This window comes from Rhinolophus sinicus, linkage group LG07 (genome assembly GCF_036562045.2).
Source record: "Rhinolophus sinicus isolate RSC01 linkage group LG07, ASM3656204v1, whole genome shotgun sequence".
Lineage (NCBI taxonomy): Eukaryota > Metazoa > Chordata > Mammalia > Chiroptera > Rhinolophidae > Rhinolophus > Rhinolophus sinicus.
In genome coordinates this window covers 107,113,744-107,126,015 of record NC_133757.1, presented here as the reverse complement: position 1 = coordinate 107,126,015, position 12,272 = coordinate 107,113,744, and the positions used below count along the sequence as shown (strand labels likewise).

At 34.6% G+C, this 12,272-nt stretch overlaps 1 protein-coding gene across 1 annotated transcript in view; it reads right to left on the bottom strand.

Moving 5' to 3' along the window:
* IQCM (IQ motif containing M) overlaps positions 1–12,272 on the bottom strand; it is a 243,171-nt gene that overhangs the window by 128,888 nt on the left and 102,011 nt on the right. The window contains exon 8 of the mRNA XM_074338725.1: positions 3,129–3,324. Within this exon, the coding sequence (XP_074194826.1) occupies positions 3,129–3,324 (196 nt within the window). The remainder of the gene's footprint in view (positions 1–3,128; positions 3,325–12,272) is intronic.

The following is a 12,272-nucleotide window of genomic DNA, read 5'->3' as shown; positions in this document are numbered from 1 at the left end:
CTGTGAAGTTTGTTTTTGTTTCTTTAATAGTATATTTCTTTTTATAGCACTTATGATTGTCGTTGCTTTTGTCATTTGTTTTCCCTTTTCTGTGATTCTTTAAAGGTTATTTCTAACATTTTGTTTTGCCCTTCACTTAATTTTGTGATTCTTCTGATTTTTTTAAATACTATGCTTAATCCTATATTGCTTACTTAACATTATCAATGAAATATTTTTCTTAATTTTGCCTGAACGAAAAAAATTAATTAGCATAATGTCACTACTTTCCTTTTCTCCTCCTTCCATCTGAATTCCATCAGAATTCAGGCAGATTCTGAATATTTGCTAATTTCTTTCACATTTAATATTCTCCAGTGCATGTTTTCAGTCTGCTTTTTGTTCAATAGGCTGTTGTGTGTGTTTTTTTTTTTTGGGGGGGGCGGTTAATAATGAATTGGTCACACTTCTGGAGCATTCCCCACCATATGAATCTTAGTGGGAGGCAGAACTTACCTCCTACAATTTGCAACTACAAATCAGATGCTCATGACCCAAGCCTCCTCTGTTGCTAGGATGCAGACACATGACAAAGCTTCACCCATTATCTATACCAGCCCCAGGTTTTGAATCAAAACTTATAATGCTTTTCAAAGCAAAATAGTGGGAAATCTGTGTGGAGAGTAACCATGGCAGCAATATCCATTATTGAAGGGCAGCATTCATGGAGGCAAGAATACCGAGGATTCAGTATCTACATTAGACTCTTTCTGTGTGGGATTTGGTTGGAATCCTGGTAGCTACGTGTGTTCATCATCCCTTCTTATTACTGAGCTTAGTTCTCAGATCTCTGCCCAATATTCTACTCAACACCTTTCTTTTTAAATCTGTCAGTAGGTTTCTTTTGCTTATAATTAAGAATCAAGCAATGTTTTAGTTGTATCTTTAAAACGTGACCCAAAAGGTCCCTGCTTGGTATGATGACATTTGCTAAGAGAGCAGGAGCTTTGGGCAGCCACCAAAGCCAAACGGAGGGTGTTTCCCTTTGAATATAATAAACACTCTTTTGAGACACAATTTATCTTATGAGGCAACCCTTCTCACATCTGAGGCATTTGGAAGTTTACCTAGGAGGTTTTCATGGTTAAGAAGTGTGGTGCTTCTTACAGCATGTGCTTCTTGGGCACGGAGGTACGCCTCAGCTACCATGCTATGTACACCTCAGTATGTAAATCTTCACCCCATTTCTAAACATTTCTCAAGATAGAATTTATCAGAAAAAAATGTACAGATGGATATTTACAACAGCAGTATTAAAATATAAAAGACGTTGCAAATTACGAATTATAATTTTCCAATCCCTGTTGACTTAAACGGTGAAGTTATCATACTTCTCACACATCAATATTTTTTTGTTAAAGTTTTTTTAGTCTGCCTTTTATGGTCATGTCTTTGACATGGTCATATCTTTTTAAAAGATTTTAGGGAATGACGTGCTTGTTTGGAGAATTCCACTACCACATGATACTCAATGGGATTTAATTTCTTAGATTACTAGCAAGAGTAGCCCTTTTCATGTTTCCTAGCCATTTATGTTCTTCCTACTATAAAGTACAAGTTTATGTCACCTATTTTTTCTATTATTACTATTATTATGTTTCTTATTAGTTTCTGAGATAGATGTTTGCATGTTGACATTTTTAACCCTTGTGCAATACTTCAGCAACTGTTTCCCATAGTTCAAATGTTGAAAAATGATGGTATAAACCTATAAGCAGATATCCTGACATTTATCGATTGAAATCTAAACTTGTCTAAACACTTACATAGGACAATATCCAAAAGTGTCTTTATTCAAAACCCTTATAAAAACAAAAAGGAAAAATGTTTTTAAATGACTAAACCTATATACAATGAAATAAAAAAATGACTATTCTGAATCGTTATCTTACATGCACACACACACAAACACACACAAACACATAAGCCACAAATAATATTCAGTGTGATTTCAGTATTCACTTCCCCACGCACTACAGAATTAGTGAAGCTCTTAGCCACACACATATAGCTAAAGGATGTGTTTCTCTCTCCTGGGTTTTGTTCTTTTCTTTTTCAGTCCTCTTTTCTGTGTTCCCTGCTTTTTATTACTACCTGAAGCACATGCTCAATTATTCTATATCTAATTGCTTAGCATCAAGACTAAGTACACATTCTTGACCAACTGTATCACTGAATCTTGTTTTCTTCTAACTCACTCTGCAAATCCCCCGTAGCCATTCCTGATCACCACAGACTTGGTGTCTCGCTGTAGGAACGCACCTGTGACTCTCGATTCGGCTCCCTGCGGGAAGTACACCCTGACTGGCTCTACAGTATCGAAAGGGAGTTCTGTCTAGCCTCTGCTTTTGGCAGGACACTCCAATATCCATATTGAGCCTGAATTGAGAAAGCACTCCAGCATTTTGCAAAGAGTGTTGGATCCTATTGTTACCAGAATGGCCTAATGTTTTAAAGTTTCTGGAGCCAGACAGACTTAGGTTTGATTCTCAAAATTTGAGTACGCCACTGGCTTGATGTATAACTTAAGACAGGTTACCTCTCTTTGCCTTAGTTTTCCTAACTGTTAAAGATAATTATATAACCAGGAGGAATGTTATCACTCCAATTCTTGGTCACCGACCTCACCGGGATTCTTCAAGTGGCCTGGAAGCCACTTGTAAAGTTTTCCTAGTCATCCCTTTCTGCTATTTTCTGTAGAAATTCAATCTCCTCAAACAATCAAACTCACCATCTAAATGCTCACTCTAAGAAAATGACTTTTCTTTCTTAGGTCATTTGCTTTAAACAGAGAATAAACAGATAGCAAAGGAGAAACAAAAATAGTGCAGACGTAGGGTCCTAGCCTTAGAGTAAAAGTGGTCCCAGAACTGTTTGGAGTCCAGGATAAACCAGGCCTTTTGTTCGGAGACTCTTGCTTGACATAATCAGCAAAGCAGATTACTCATAACATTTTTTTAGTCCAAAGAAGGTAGAACTTTATTTAGAAAAACTATAGATTTATTGACCAGATGACTATTGAAAATTCTACTAAATTGAATCCACATTCAAAATTGGAAACATGTTACAATATGTAACATATGCTTTACCTTGACCCGTATTCTTTGGAATCTTTTGCGTTCAAGCCACCCTCTGATAAGCGCCTGTGTGACGGTGACCATTTTAACTGTGTTTTTGGTAATCGATTTATTCCTTTTCCGGAACACTTGGAAGATTTCAATGTGTGGTCCAATTCTTTTAACTTTACTGTCATGTTTATCACCTTTACTTAGAATAGGTTTCAGCCTAAAAATAAAATGTAAAACTTGTTTTATGATAGTTAATAAGAAAAACAACATTTTTGAAAAGTCTTAAATTCATTTCAGTGGTGAATATATTGAAATAGATAATATATTGTAATTTGTACACAAACTTCATAGACGTCACCTGAACATATCAAGAGGGTTCTCCAAAGAAGATTGAACATGCCAGAATCAGTATAACATGTATAAAATTAACCTTCTGAAGAAAAGAAAACCCACAAGAAAGTGAACTTGTCAAAGCTCATCCACAAACTATTCCTAAGATACAGTATCGAAGGAACAGTAGTTTCATATGACAGGGGAAGTGAGTCAAAATAAATTTTCTGTCCCAGAAGCTTTTAAACTAAAGACTCCTTCAACATTATTTGGCACTGATACTCTGCTTACCAAACATCTGAAAATTAATTTTATTTTCCAAATGCTCTCAAATGTGAGGCACACTGGTGTATTGGTAAAGGCAAGGACTAAGGATCACAGAAGGGAGGGAATCATACTGGAAACCAGGACAAGTCCTGCAGTACTGATATGGATGGTCCTTGAAGTGCTGATAGACATACGAGAAAACAGCAGACTTTCTACCAGGAACATTGGTAATCTTGCATCCGCTTTTCTCCTTCATATATATATATATATGTTGTATTTTTTATGTGATAGTATTTTCAAAGTTTTCCAAAGCCTAGTTTCCTTGTCATGTTTAACATACAAAAATCCTTTTATTACTCTTCATTGTGTTTGTCTCTGCATCTTTCACAGCTGAAATTCTAATGAGATATCCAGGTCAATTCACACACCAAGGCTGAGTCTTGCCCTAAAAGTGCACTGTATAGAGACCACTGAATCCCAGGCCCAATTGTCTTGATTCCCTGAGTGAATACCACTGACTCTGTTCTTGCTTTTTTTTTTTCTGAGTTTGTTTTGATGTCTGCAGTAAGCTGGGTTTTGATAAGTCTTGTTCTGTTTTATATACAACGATTATTTTCCTTCCCTTGATGACTAAATTGTTGGGAGTCTGATTTTGATTATTTGACCCAGCCATCTAGTCTCTGTTGGATAGACAATAGTTGGTAGATGACAGGGAATCTGAAATTAGTCTTTTTCGTTTGTCTTTTCTGTTAGTTTTGAAGCTTCTTATATCTTCTGAAACCCCTGTGTTATATGTTGTTTGAATACCAGTATAGCTAAAATCATTCGAGAGATAATTGTGTGCCCACTAGAATGGAAATCAGCTCCAAAGCAAAAGACTTTCATACCAAGTTTTCCTCAGAAATCCTTTTTGACACCTTGACCTTCGTACTTCCAAGTAGCCACAACTGACCAGTGAGATTCTCAGGCATAGAAAATTGTACTCCATATTTACTTTTGACTTATAGCTAAAGATATAGGATTAAGGCTGTTAGTTCTCCCTGTGCTTGTGTGTATAAAGGACAAAATGTCCTTTCTCTCCTTGCAAAAGAAGTTAGCCTTGTACAATTTCTTGTAACTAGCTCTCTTGTATCTGTGGCTGCTTCTTTTTCTCATTCCCTCTCTTGAGAAAACTTTTGTAGATTAATGAGTCAAAAATATAACATTTTGACCTCTGGATAAATATCTTATTTAAATACACAAAGCTACCAGAAAAGGCAAAAAAATGAAGCAATGTTTGCTGTTTGTTTGTTTAAATTAAGACTGATTTGGAATAGCTTAGACAAGGATTTTTGCTTGGTTAATATAACCTTTTTTAAGAATGAGTCTCAATGTATGAGGTAAATGGAATGGAGATAAAATGGTAATGATTATTTCAGGCTTTTCGCGAGTTTCAAGACCTACTACCTGTGAAATTTAAAGGATTCTGAGCTCATGACTTTTTCTCTCTCAGAAAAAAAAAAGAGAATTACAGAAATACCCAAATGAGCCAAGTTTATACCCAAAGTTCCATGTTCTAGCAACAAGATATGAGGAAATTTTAAATTGACATGTGCAATTGATTCAAGGTGTGATGTGTATTGTTGAAGCACCAGAAGCAGTCACAAAAGTCCCGCTGGTCCCCTAAGTTGCCTTGAATGTTTGAATGGCACTGTGTGTGTGTGTGTGTGTGTGTGTGTGTGTGTGTGTGTCTGAGAGAGAGAGAGAGAGAGAGAGAGAGAGAATGAATTATGAATTGCCATTAGTTATTTGGGTTAAAAGCTATAGTTAATATGAATGACTGGAATTATATTAAGTAAAATAATTATGAAGAAATGCAAACATGTTTACAAAATAATGTGTGTTTTTTTAATCAACTGAGAAAGAAAAGAATTTGGTCTTAAGCCTTAGATACAAATTTTGATCGAAGAAAGTGAACGCTAGATAACTGGAAAGTTAAAAACAAAAGGAGAAATTTGAGGTTGAAGAATAATTTATAGAAGGCTTGATAGAAAGTAAACTGTATTTACACATATGGGTTTGAAAAGAAACTATAAAATATACCAAATTTTGACAGGGTTGGGTCAATTTTGATGAGCTTAGTCATAAAATATGGAAGTGTTTGTGAATCCTTGATTATACAATGTTACATATGTGGTATACAAAAAGTGTAGAATTAGAATTTGATTTACTTTCTGTTACATTGACAAAGTGATTTTTGAATCCACAGTCTGCTCTTGACAGTAAAAAACAGTACCTTCAATATAGTTTACCTAGAATATAAAAGTTCCTTATATCACAAAATATCCCTTTTATCATTCTTATAAATCACTGTTTTCTTCTTTGTGATCTAGTTCTTGTGAAAGCTAGAATTCCTAATATTTAGTTGCATATATACATATATATATATCCACAAGCAAATATATATATATATACACACACATATATATATATATATATATATATATATATATATGTGTGTGTGTATATATATATATATATATATATATATATATATATATATACTTTTTTGTTTGTTTTGGTTTTTTTTTACTGTAAAGGCTCCACTGACTTTTGCTCATACGTTGTCTCCTCTGACAATTCTTCCAATATTGTTTTCCTCAGATTCAAGCCCTAAATTTAAAAACAAACTGTTATAGTACTTTTCTACCTATCTTTTGGATGTGTCACATGGCTGCAGGACTATACCAATGATTTCCTTCTTCACTATATAAACGGAGGGATGCTAGAAAAGGCAAGGTGTATTTAGCATAGCTGTTGTAAAAATGAACCAAAGATGGCCCTTGTATATTAGCCCCTATGTTGTTTACTGATTACATCAGGCTAGAACCATTAGCCCATTAGCCTAAAGCCTGCTGGCTCCACACTCAACATTCTTAGATATCCGATTACTTTAAACATGGCCCAAGTAAACATTTAGAGTCTGCCTGCCTTGCATATCCCACAAAACTACAACCAACATCTGTTGCCATAGACAGACAAACCCTGGGGCTAAAAAGACTCCACACCATGGCTATTGAAACTCTGTTAATTAAAGACTCCCCATCTTGCTGCTGAGTGACACCTAGATATGTAAGCCCTCTTACATATGGAGTTCCCTTACCCTCTTGTCCTTCTGGTTGGTGGCTCTATGTCATTGTCCTTGAAACATCTTCTTCTGTAAGGGACGTCCCTTTCATGCAAAGCTGTCCACATGATGCCCAAATAAAGCTTGTTATGCGCCAGTGCTACCTCCCAGCCATGTCATGCCCTTGATTACCCCAAGATCCTTGAACTCATTACAATGGTCCATAATTTTATTTAACTCGGCACAACACTGAGAGCTGTGTTAGTTATCACAGTCAAAAATATGGAAAGAAGTGAATGATCAAAGAAGACTTCTGTCCCTTAAGATAAATATGTTAACAGCTAAAACATTATTAATATAAAGGTATTAGAAGCATTCTGCAGCATATTGATTGTACTGATGGCCAATTAATGCCTCCTTATATCCCTATCTCTGCAATGTGATTTTATAGCTCCACCCATCAAGAGGTGGAGCCTATTTATCCACCTATGAATCTGGGCTGGCCTTGTGAATTGCTTTGACCAATCAAATCCAATGGAGGTGATGCTCTGACAGTTTTTAGCATGTGCCCCAAGAGGCCTTACACAGTTCCATTCTCTTGGAACCTTATATCTACATGAGAACAAGCCAGCAACCCTCTAAAGGATGAGAGACTACATGGAGAAAAGACAAGTTGTATGCAACTCAAGTGAGTTGTACCTATTGAGTGATATCAGCTGAGTTTGGAACAGATCATCAAAATTGCTTCATGAGAAATAATAGGTATTGTTTTGACATTAAATTTTGTGATATTATTGCAGCAATAGACAGCGTATACACATACTTACGTTTATACCTAAAGGCTAAAAAAAAGTCATATTGATTTTTTTAAAGACTTTTATTCCAGAGGTAAATTATCTCTGTCCGGTAATGACAATCATGGCACACACTTTATGGGATAAACTTTTTAAAAACTTGAGGTTTGTGAATGTAGTCACTATGAGTATTATGTGCTTATTTCAAGGTGATCAATGACTAAATTCTTGTGGGATAAGTATACATGTCCTCTATAGAGGACTCCATCCTCTCCATTCTGATATTGTTGGTTATTATACCAATAGTAAATATAATAATAAATATATACATACTAAATATATATTATGCCATCCAGTTATATGTTCAACAGGGGGTTTCTGCCTTTCTCACACTTGCCCAAAGTGCCTGATACAAGTTACTTCTGAAATAAACGTAAAAAGAATGATAGCCTTATAAAGAAAGCATTTTCTTAACAATTGATAGTAGAAGGAAAAGACTTATGACTACAGGTTTCTCAAATTAAACTGATATCATAACCATGAACCTCCTACAATTCCTTTTGTCCAGGAACACACAACTTCATGTCTGCTTAACGCAAGATCCAAGCAGAACAAGAATATCTCTAGGATTGAATAAACAGAGCAAATCATGATTGATATTAATTTTTAATTAAAAATATGACAAAACTCCTTTCTATGTGAGGAACTACATACAAATTTATTTGACTTTACTTGTACAAACTAGAATGAAACTTCCCTTCAATGGTATGGAAATGGTTTCAACTAATCCCTCAGAACTCTAGGGAAAAAATCCTAATGAAAATTTTAATATAGATTATAAGTTAATAAATCATCAAAAGTACGAATTCTACAGCAATTAAGAGCACATATTAGTTTTTTATCTATAAAACAATGTAGCAGAATAGTTAAATATATAAAAATGGCTCTATTGAATTCATAAGTATTTATTTATGAAGTTTTATTAAAATCAATACATTTTTTTAACCAAGGTATAACTGAAAAATCTAGTTTGTATCCATTTTCTATACTAAAGAGATTGCATCTAAAGGCAGGTCATTTAATTAGATGTGGTGGCTCCTATTAAGGAACATGGACTCACTTATAATGTAAAATGATTGCTACTAAGTCCTAGATAACCAGCCTGGTTTCTCCTCTGTTGCTTAAGGAATTCCCATCTGATAGAATGTCACTTGCTGACAAACAAGGAATATTGGAAAAATTGAGGGTATTTAAAAAAGAGAAAATAGATGCTTATGCCATTGTACATAATGTAAGTAAAACCTGGAAGAGGAAAATAGAATGATTCCTAACTCCTAAGCTCAATAGAACTGACAAGGACAATAAAAATATTTCTGCCACATAAAATTATTTTAAAAGAGTAGGGAATTTATCAACCTTCTAGAACTCATCAATCTTCTTGTCAATCAGACAGAAGTTACTGATGCCTTCATATCTTATGATTCTAACTTTGCTACCCATACAGCAAAGACATCTTTATGTTTTGATCAACATCTCTTATGCCATTTATGTTAATGAAACTGACCCAATAAAATACCAAGTTAATGATATAGAATCAAAAGTTGCTGAACCAACTTGTTTAGTCAAAACTGTGCCTTACGAGTGCAATTTAACCACAAGGTAGGGCTGAGAAAGCAAACTGACAACTTTTCTTCCCTCCCTCATAAGTAAGTATATACGTAATATCTCGCAGTCAGGGGAAGAAAGGCTTCTTTTATCATGTGATAAATAAACACAGGTAATCCTGTCTAGCACTAAGCTCCAAAATAATTAAAATCTCCAAAAAAAGCTACATGTGTAAAAATATTCTTTATAGTTTCATTTACAATGGGAAAAATCAGAGATAAATATCTAAGCAAATAGTGTTATATCCAATGAATATGAATAAATTATTATAAGGTCATAAAAGTAAAACTTATGAGAAAATGCTTATGATTTTGAAAGTGATATTGAGAATGAAGATATTAAATTATATGCATTATATGATTGCAACAGTTTTTAATGATGTATATAAATAAGGCCAGGAAGAAACATGCCAAATATTATTTGTGCCTATCTGAATGCAGTGCTTCTGAATCAAAGGGGGTATCAGAATCAGCTGAGAAGTATTTCCAAGGAAATCTTGCTCAGATCTGCCCTCATAAGATTCTGACTCATTAAATCCTCCAATAAAATAGATGATTAACACACTAGGTTGATTAAACACTAGATTGTAAAGAAGACGTTAGGTGAAAAGGAAAAAAAAAAGATTCTTTGTTTCTTGTTTTCTATTTTGTTCATATTTTCTGAAACAGGCCAATATACCTTGTATAATATAAAAGAAAAATATAATAAGTAAATCCATTAGTAGCAGTAGTAGCAGTCTTTTATTAAGCATTTTTACTTCTGACACACTTTCTCCTTTAACCCTCCAAATAATTTTATTGAATGTTAACTATTCTAATTTTATAAAGTGATGCTGAGATAAATTACGTGACTTCCCAAGATCATGAAGATATAATTAGCACAGTAAGAATTCAAAACCCGTCTTGTTTTGTGTGTGATAGACTCAAAAGGAAACATGACTTCAGACAGTTTGCATTGGTAGTCCCTAGTCCTCAATGGATGGCGTGATTTGGGGGACCAGTTTTAGGTTTTCATTTTTTTGTTGGTTTCAGTAGTACTGAAAAGATACAGTCATACCATATATCCTGACTCCATTATATAAGTATTCAACTTCATGCACAGTAAAAGAATGATATGCAAGCAGATAAGATTTGGGGAAAATAGTGTGATTGTCAAATATGTGGAGGCCAAGTAACCTTCTCTGATTTAGAGAATGAGCAGAAACGATCCTTTGTTTACCCTTTCAAATGTATCCTCCTTCACAACGTCTTATCACAATTCTGATGTGGAGAGAATTATCATTTTACAGATTCTTAGCCAATATAAAATTCATTTAGAAAATATTTATGAAGATCAAAATGTGAGTCATTAGACGCTGGAAACCAGTTTTCACCATAAAAGAGATCACCCCCTTGTCCCCAAGCCACCTCCTACAAAAGCTACTCTAAGAAAGATTGAGAGAAAAACCAGGGCTGAATAGCTGAATTTGACTTTATCACTTGAAGTTTGACAAATCTATGATCAAGGTATCACATTAAACAGTTTTCAGTAAGAAAAGAAATCATTAAGCAAGATTATATGTGAGAAAAGATGCAATAAGTTAATTAGTAAGTTAATCATGTCTGAACATTAGACACTGAGCTTGGCAAACACTTGAACAGGGAATTTCCTTTCCACTGCTAATGCTTATACGATAATATATATTAAACACTAAATCAGTTTTAGAGTTTGATTCAACTATTGCTACTAATTAGTTTTGGCTGATACTGAAGTATTTTGTATGCTCCATTTATAAAAGCACTGTTTGCCCATCTGTTCATAGGTTGAAAGTGATTAAAGGATACTTATTTTGGCTGTTGTAAAAGCCAAATACTTTTTAAACTGCAAATATGTGACAAAGCCAGTTCAGGTTGCCAAGTTCAGAAATGTATTAAAAGAGATTTGTGATGCTGTCCTCCCCCAATTCCTCTTCCAACCTGCATTATCGAAAAGTAAATATCACTGCTTTCCTGATTAGACTAGCATGCCTGCTTTGTCCAAATGCTTTGCAATTTGGTTATAATTTACACAATTTACTCTGATTTGGATCCTCTGCTACCAAGCTGTGTCAAGAGCTTTCGTTTCCTGTATGTGCAACCTTCAAGTAGAAACATGTGATGCCCTCGTGCTTTGAATGTAGGATTTGAAAGCAACTTAGGTAAGGCGTGAACCATGTTTGTGGCCTACTTCGATCCCCTCTATGAGGCCTTTCAGTTTAAAAACAATGCATTAAATTCAGCACGGGTGATATAGATTTTGAAGAACGGGGATGTAAATATATTTCCATGGATAACATTGTCTCAAGATGATTTAGTACTCCATTTCCAAATCATCCCAAGGTTTTAGTACTTCCTGATAACAAAAAGTGTTCACTTCAAAACTCAGAGTGGGGAATCCTCCTGAAGTGGAAGATAACACCACATTAATGCAAGAAACTTTTTTAAAAAATAGTTTAAATATCTGAGTGAGCTGTGTTCTCTTCTGTGCTTTCTACAACCCTTTTGTATCCTGATCATGCCTCACAATGTAGGCTGTTGCAACCCCCCACACACACACAAGAAAAAAACAAAACAAACAAACAAACAAAAAAAGAACAAGAGCTTTCCTATTTTTGGCTGCTCCCAGTTTCAGTAATTAGATCATATTAAAGAGTGGAGGTTGATATCCTATTTAAAGCCCCTAAGAGTATGTGCTTTAAACTGCTTACTACCTGAAATGCTCTTACTGGTACCTATCCAGAAATGTAAATGATATAAGGGACTGGGAGGATTTCCTCTCCCTACCCCACACCTGATTTTCTTCTGAAGAAATTCTCCGAGACTGGTATGTCATATCTACAAAAATATGGGTTTTTTATTGCTGCTGTTACTTGGTTTCAATTCCCACAGCTCTTCCTCAAAACAACATAGAGATTTTTAAATTCCTAATTCAGTTCAAAAAACACAATTATGCTTTCCCTCACGTATAAACATTTGGGAGGAGGCT